The 7,475-nt window shown below is 38.4% G+C and overlaps 1 protein-coding gene across 1 annotated transcript; it reads left to right on the top strand.

Annotated features, from left to right (window-relative positions):
- The first annotated feature begins 5,747 nt into the window (after nucleotides 1-5,747).
- Nucleotides 5,748-7,189, top strand: LOC113068218 (calcium homeostasis modulator protein 6-like). Its single transcript, XM_026240880.1, has 2 exons — nucleotides 5,748-6,514; nucleotides 6,639-7,189. Exons 1-2 carry the CDS (start codon nucleotides 6,062-6,064, stop codon nucleotides 6,840-6,842), a joined length of 657 nt encoding a protein of 218 aa, XP_026096665.1. The 5' UTR covers nucleotides 5,748-6,061; the 3' UTR covers nucleotides 6,843-7,189.
- The last annotated feature ends 286 nt before the right edge of the window (nucleotides 7,190-7,475 follow it).

The raw sequence follows: 7,475 nt of genomic DNA, 5'->3' as shown, positions 1-7,475 counted from the left end.
GGACGATGCGGAGGGAGAGAAGCAGCACGGGACTTACTGAACACTTCCTTCAGGTCCAGATACTCAACGGGCATGTTTGGCAAAATCATGGTCTCCTTCTGAAAGACAGAAACCGGGACAACAAGAAAAGCAGAAACCAGACAAGACTCATGACATCTTTCACTCCACAATGTGACAGTGTTAGAACCCCATTCCACTCGTCAATCAATCAATCAATCACCTTTATTTATATAGTGCTTTAAACAAAATACATTGCGTCAAAGAACTGAACAACATTCATTTGGAAAACAGTGTCTCAATAATGCAAAATGATAGTTAAAGGCAGTTCATCATTGAATTCAGTTATGTCATCTCTGTTCAGTTTAAATAGTGTCTGTTTTTATTTGCAATCAAGTCAATGATATATCGCTTTAGATGAAGTGACCCCAACTAAGCAAGCCAGAGGCGACAGCGGCAAGGAACCGAAACTCCATCGGGGACAGAATGGAGAAAAAAACCTTGGGAGAAACCAGGCTCAGTTGGGGGGCCAGTTCTCCTCTGACCAGACGAAACCAGTAGTTCAATTCCAGACTGCAGCAAAGTCAGATTGTGCAGAAGAATCATCTGTTTCCTGTGGTCTTGTCCTGGTGGTCCTCTGAGACAAGGTCTTTACAGGGGATCTGTATCTGGGGCTCTAGTTGTCCTGGTCTCCGCTGTCTTTCAGGGCAGTAGAGGTCCTTTCTAGGTGCTGATCCACCATCTGGTCTGGATACGTACTGGATCCGGGTGACTGCAGTGACCCTCTGATCTGGACACAGACTGGATCTGGTTGCCACGGTGACCTCGGAACAAGAGAGAAACAGACAAATATTAGCGTAGATGCCATTCTTCTAATGATGTAGAAAGTACGGTGTTATGTGAAGTGTTTCCGGTTCCGGTTTACCTAATTAATGCAGCCTAAAAATCCTTTAACGGATATGGATATTAAAAGCATATTAGTATTTTATGTGTATGCCTGGTTAAAGAGATGGGTCTTTAATCTAGGTTTAAACTGCAAGAGTGTGTCTGCCTCCCGAACAATGTTAGGTAGGTTATTCCAGAGTTTAGGCGCCAAATAGGAAAAGGATCTGCTGCCCGCAGTTGATTTTGATATTCTAGGTATTATCAAATTGCCTGAGTTTTGAGAATGTAGCGGACGTAGAGGAGTATAATGTAAAAGGAGCTCATTCAAATACTGAGGTGCTAAACCATTCAGGGCTTTATAAGTAATAAGCAATATTTTAAAATCTATACGATGTTTGATAGGGAGCCAGTGCAGTGTGGACAGGACCAGGCTAATATGGTCATATTTCCTGGTTCTAGTAAGAACTCTTGCTGCTGCATTTTGGACTAGCTGTAGTTTGTTTACCAAGCGTGCAGAACAACCACCCAATAAAGCATTACAATAGTCTAACCTTGAAGTCATAAATGCATGGATTAACATTTCTGCATTTGACATTGAGAGCATAGGCCGTAATTTAGATATATTTTTGAGATGGAAAAATGCAGTTTTACAAATGCTAGAAACGTGGCTTTCTAAGGAAAGATTGCGATCAAGTAGCACACCTAGGTTCCTAACTGATGACGAAGAATTGACAGAGCAACCATCAAGTCTTAGACAGTGTTCTAGGTTATTACAAGCAGAGTTTTTAGGCCCTATGATTAACACCTCTGTTTTTTCTGAATTTAGCAGTAAGAAATTACTTGTCATCCAATTTTTTATATCGACTATGCATTCCATTCGTTTTTCAAATTGGTGAGTTTCACCGGGCTGCGAGGATATATAGAGCTGCGTATCATCAGCATAACAGTGAAAGCTAACACCATGTTTCCTGATGATATCTCCCAAGGATAACATATAAAGCGTGAAGAGTAGCAGCCCTAGTGCTCAGCCTTGAGGTACTCCATACTGCACTTGTGATCGATATGATACATCTTCATTCACTGCTACGAACTGATGGAGGTCATATAAGTACGATTAAACCATGCTAATGCACTTCCACTGATGCCAACAAAGTGTTCAAGTCCATGCAAAAGAATGTTGTGGCCAATTGTGTCAAACGCAGCACTAAGATCCAATAAAACTAATAGAGAGATAGACCCACGATCAGATGATAAGAGCAGATCATTTGTAACTCTAAGGAGAGCAGTTTCAGTACTATGATACCGTCTAAATCCTGACTGGAAATCCTCACATATACCATTTTTCTCTAAGAAGGAATATAATTGTGAGGATACCACTTTTTCTATTATCTTGGACAGAAAAGGGAGAGACCTATGACTTCTGGAAGCACCTCTTTTAAGAGCTTAGATGGTATAGGGTCTAACATACATGTTGTTGGTTTAGATGATTTATCAAGTTTATACAATTCTTCCTCTCCTATAGTAGAGAATGAGTGGAACTGTTCCTCAGGGGGTCTATAGTGCACTGTCTGATGTGATACTGTAGCTGACGGCTGAATGGTTGCAATTTTATCTCTAATAGTATCGATTTTAGAAGTAAAGTAGTTCATAAAGTCATTACTGTTGTGGTGTTGGGAAATGTCAACACTTGTTGAGGCTTTATTTTTCGTTAATTTAGCCACTGTATTGAATAAATACCTGGGGTTATGTTTGTTTTCTTCTAAAAGAGAAGAAAAGTAATCAGATCTAGCAGTTTTTAATGCTTTTCTATAGGATATGCTACTTTCCCGCCAAGCAATACGAAATACCTCTAGTTTTGTTTTCCTCCAGCTGCGCTCCATTTTTCGGGCTGCTCTCTTTAGGGTGCGAGTATGCTCATTATACCATGGTGTCAAACTGTTTTCCTTAACCTTCCTTAAGCATAAAGGAGCAACTGTATTTAAAGTGCTAGTAAAGAGAGAGTCCATAGTTTCTGTTACATCATCAAGTTGTTCTGAGGTTTTGGATATGCTAAGGAATTCGGATACATCAGGAAGATAACTTAAAAAGCAGTCTTTTGTGGTAGAAGTGATGGTTCTTCGATACTTGTAACAAGAAGTAGAATTTACAATCTTGGCTATATGAAGTTTACACAGAACTAAATAATGATCTGAGATATCATCACTTGGCTGAATAATTTCAACACTATCAACATCAATTCCATGTGACAGTATTAAATCTAGAGTATGATTTCGACAATGAGTAGGCCCTGAAACATGTTGTCTAACACCAATAGAGTTCAGAATGTCTATAAATGCTGATCCCAATGCATCTTTTTCATTATCGACATGGATATTAAAATCACCAACTATTAAAACTTTATCTGCAGCCAGAGCTAACTCGGATGTAAAATCACCAAACTCTTTAATAAAGTCTGTATGGTGCCCTGGTTGCCTGTAAACAGTAGAGAGTACAAACATAACAGGGGATTTATCATTAACATTGGTTTCTCTGGATAATGTTATATGAAGCACCATTACTTTAAACGAGTTATACTTGAAGCCTGCCCTCTGAGAAATCCTGAAAACGTTGTTATAAATTGAAGCAACTCCTCCCCCTTTGCCTTTTAGACGCGGCTCGTGTTTATAACAGTAATCTTGGGGGGTGGACTCATTTGAGAAAAAAGGATATGGTTTCTTGATGGTTGCCAGAAGTAACCAGAGTGATGGGTTCTGTATGGTGCGTGACGTGAGACACAGGAAGGACAGGAATGTTCAAGTGATGTGCCAGTGAAGAATCCATGAAGTTACCCTCGGCTCCGGAGTCCAGAAGGGCGTGACACTCGTGATGTTGAATCCTCCACCGCAGTTTCACCGGAAGGAGGGTCGATGATGTAGGTGAGGACTTCTCAGCGGAGATCCCACCCGATAGCAGCCTCAAGTTTACTACCGGGCTGGGTCTTTTAACCGGGCATGAGTTGATGTTATGATTGATGCATCCACAGTACAAGCACAGTCCTTGGGACCTCCGCCGTTCCCTCTCCCTCCGGGACAGCCGAGCTCTACCCACCTGCATGGGCTCGTGATCGTTGACAGAACCGACGTGTTCTCTCGACTCAAGCACCCCCTGCCAGTAGAGTAGTGAGGCCTGGAAGGACTGTGTTGGCGGCCCAGGTGATTAAACCTGGCCTCAACTCGCAACGCCAGATCAATGATTTCGTTGAGAGTAGGGGGCAGCTCGAGGAGGTAGATCTCCTGCTGAACACGGTCGGATAACCCATGCAGGAATCTATCACACTGCGCCGCCTCGTTCCATTGGCACGCGGCCGCCAGGGTACGGAACTCGATGGAGTATTCGGTTACAGATGAAGATCCTTGCCGGAGTTCTAAGAGGCGATGAAATATTTGTTTTTGTTGTTGGAAACTTTGTGGATGTAAAACAATAAAAAGTTGATTAATTTGATATCCATATATGATACAAAAGCAATATTTTGTCCCTTTGCAAGCATTATAAAATACTTTTAAGTACCATTTTTAAGGTTAAATGATAGGAACCTATTTACTTTTTGAGTTCCAAGTATAACAATTTATCAATATCTAAAATAAATGTCATTTTAAATAGAAAGATAATCATAATTTAATAGAAAAACTACTTTTTTGGCCATTTTCCATTGTGGTACACTGTTGCCATATGGCAATGTTTTCCTAAATACCCCACCAAAGAAAAATTTCACAAAATCTTTTTGGATTCGTATAATTGAAGCTATTTCATGTAATAAAAACGTATTTTAAAAAATATTTCATGGTTAGAACATAATGCGTACCATAGAGGGATATATGTAGATTGTAGATTGTATATAATAAATTGTGTTAAATTTCAAATGTTAAATATTCAAGTTAAAAGAATTAAATTCAAAACTATGTTAAATGTCACATAAAATTCAGTTTTGTTAAATGACACTTGTCAATAATTCAAATGGATGCAATTCAAATTAAAATTTGTCATATTATAAGCTCCATGAAGCAAAAAGAGGAAAACATTAACACAAACTTGGAAATACATGGCTTTGTCTGCATTTCTGAAAAACTGCAAAAAAATTTATACATACATTTCACTGCAGGAGAAATTAACACCTGCAAACTGCAGTAAGACACTGATTATTCATTGAAAATCTACCCCTGTAATTATAATTTGTGTGAATACATTTTGTCAGTGTTGTTCTTTCAGGATAAGTGCAGTGAAATGAGGAAGTAAAACACCAACAACTTTTGTTCACACAAATTCTGATTACAAAACATTAAATTTTTAGCATCAATCAATTCATTTTTGAACTGCCATGATACGTCCAAAAAAAAAAAACCAACCTTATAAAACACTGTCACAGTAATGTTTAACTGTTTTGGAGAAAATTAAACACAAGCTATTTAAAGGTAGAACATGTAAAAAAAAAGCATATAGTAGATGCAGAGACTCCTTCCACAGACCACAGTTTCTGATGAAACCCAAAAATCTGTTCTGGATTATCAGTGAGTAAAACTGCATTGTTATGATGATTTTAAAGGGATATAGCCCCAAACATACTGTGATAATTTACTCAACCTTGTGCTGTTACAAAGCTACATTTCTTTCTTTCTTCTGCAGAACACACACATAAAATATATTGTCCAGTGAAAAAACATACCAGTTTTTCCTCAAAATATCTTCTTTTGTGTTCACTAGAAGAGAAAGTCATGCAGGTTTAGGATGACATTACGGTGAGTAAATGACAACATAATTTTCATTTTCATAATCTCTCCAACTATTCATAATTCAAAATCAGTTGAAAAACTTAAATCTTATGTTTAAATGTATTTTAATCAACAATCAATAGAAGTATTTGATATTGATTTTAACAGCGCCTTATGTGTAACATTTAGCATGTTACAATTTCCATGACAGTCTCTAGTCACTCAAATTGTAATATTATGCCTCTCATTTATATATTGCCATTAAATTGAATAGTGCACAGCCTTTAAACACTTTCAGAAAGTCTCTCCATAACAGGAAGCTTGTCAAGAAGAGTCTCAGAGATGAAGTTGTAAAAGATGTGAATGCTGACACAAAACTCAGTCAGCAATCACTTTCATTTTAGTCTGCACACCTCTCGACCTTAACACCGACAATGAGAAAGGAATGGGCAGCACGCTTGAAAAATCAGCTGAAGAAAAGTCCTTTTTATTCAAATGCAATTTTTGGCTTTTTAATGGTGGGACTTGAGAAGCTCGTGGAGATGGACTTTGCATGTCCTTGTAAACCTGTGATGAACTTGGTGTTTTCCATCGCATATTTTTTAGTTCCTGCTCTGTTCTCCAGCGCACTCATGTTTTATATTCATAGCCCACAATGCAAAACACAGTCTCTGCTCTCCACTTTAACCTGCATCATTCCAGCTGGTGTTTGGGTCATGCTGCTGTTCTTTGATGGACAGTACTACGCCTGTGCCAAAACCTCCTGGGTAGGACTGACGGTTAAGACGGATATATCTGCTTCAACAACATGGTGTCAGCCTTTGATCGATTCTAACAACATCACTGAAAAGCAAATGGATTTTTTTGGCTTTCGAAATACTTCTCAGGTGAGTGACTCAATGGGACAATTTTCATCATGTTTGATGTGGATGAAGATGAGATTCATCAAATTAAAAGTACCAAAGATTTTGTCATATGCTTTAAATGATATAAAACACTTTTTCACTTCAGTTTGTGGGACTGGGCTTCCTGCTTGTGATCTCTGTGGCACTATATATATTTGGATGTATAAGGTGTTGCCATCAAACTGCTGGAACCAAAGAACCTGAAGCTGAACAAGTGGAAATGGAGGATCCTGGTCAAAGGTCTGCTCCCCCTCCTGAAGGATCTGCATTAATGGAGGAGGAACGCAGTGCGTCTTCTGAACAGCTGTAAATACAGAAGCTTTGAACAGAGGTCTCGCAAAGCATCACTGAATGTTCACAAACCTCATGTTTAACATGGTACCAAAAGGGAAAACAACAATATTTGTAGCACATTCTCATCCAGCTGCACCACAAAGTTTTGCTTTTGTTTGCATTTGTTTCTCAGACGTCTTGGCATCACTGAAAGTAAGAAACCACATCCTGCAATTCAGTGCACTGTGTTAAGTAACATGCTGCTCACATTTGCTGAGGTTTCTTTTCTTCTTCTTCTTCGTTTTTTTTTTTATATGCTTTTAGCTTGGTATATTTACTTTGAAGTTTTTAAAATAAAAAATGAAAAATACACTTTGTAACTGATTACTGTCACTTGTTGCTATTCTTTAAGGTATGTGAGGTAATCGGGTGAAAATTAAGCATTAAGTTTATGTTGATCTACTGATTTTTAGCTGCAGACAGACATAAATGTGTCCTCAATGCAGAAGGTTGATCTACAAGCAAGTAAGAGAAAAAGATTTTTCATAACCACTTCACCACCAACCCCACAACTGCTAGTCGAAGATACTATAATAAGTACAGTTTAGGAACAGTTTAAGAGAAGCTTAACTAGTCAAAGTGAGTACCTCCTTTATTTTTAGAAATATCA

Source organism: Carassius auratus, linkage group LG44F, assembly GCF_003368295.1.
Source record: "Carassius auratus strain Wakin linkage group LG44F, ASM336829v1, whole genome shotgun sequence".
Lineage (NCBI taxonomy): Eukaryota > Metazoa > Chordata > Actinopteri > Cypriniformes > Cyprinidae > Carassius > Carassius auratus.
This window is presented reverse-complemented; position numbering and strand designations above follow the sequence as displayed.

Bases quoted from the DNA above. Each gene is read 5' to 3' on its own strand.
- LOC113068218 (XM_026240880.1), top strand. From the start codon at position 6,062: ATGAGAAAGGAATGGGCAGCACGCTTGAAAAATCAGCTGAAGAAAAGT. The intron at 6,515-6,638 runs GTGAGTGACTCA...TTTTCACTTCAG, and splicing joins GCTTTCGAAATACTTCTCAG to TTTGTGGGACTGGGCTTCCT.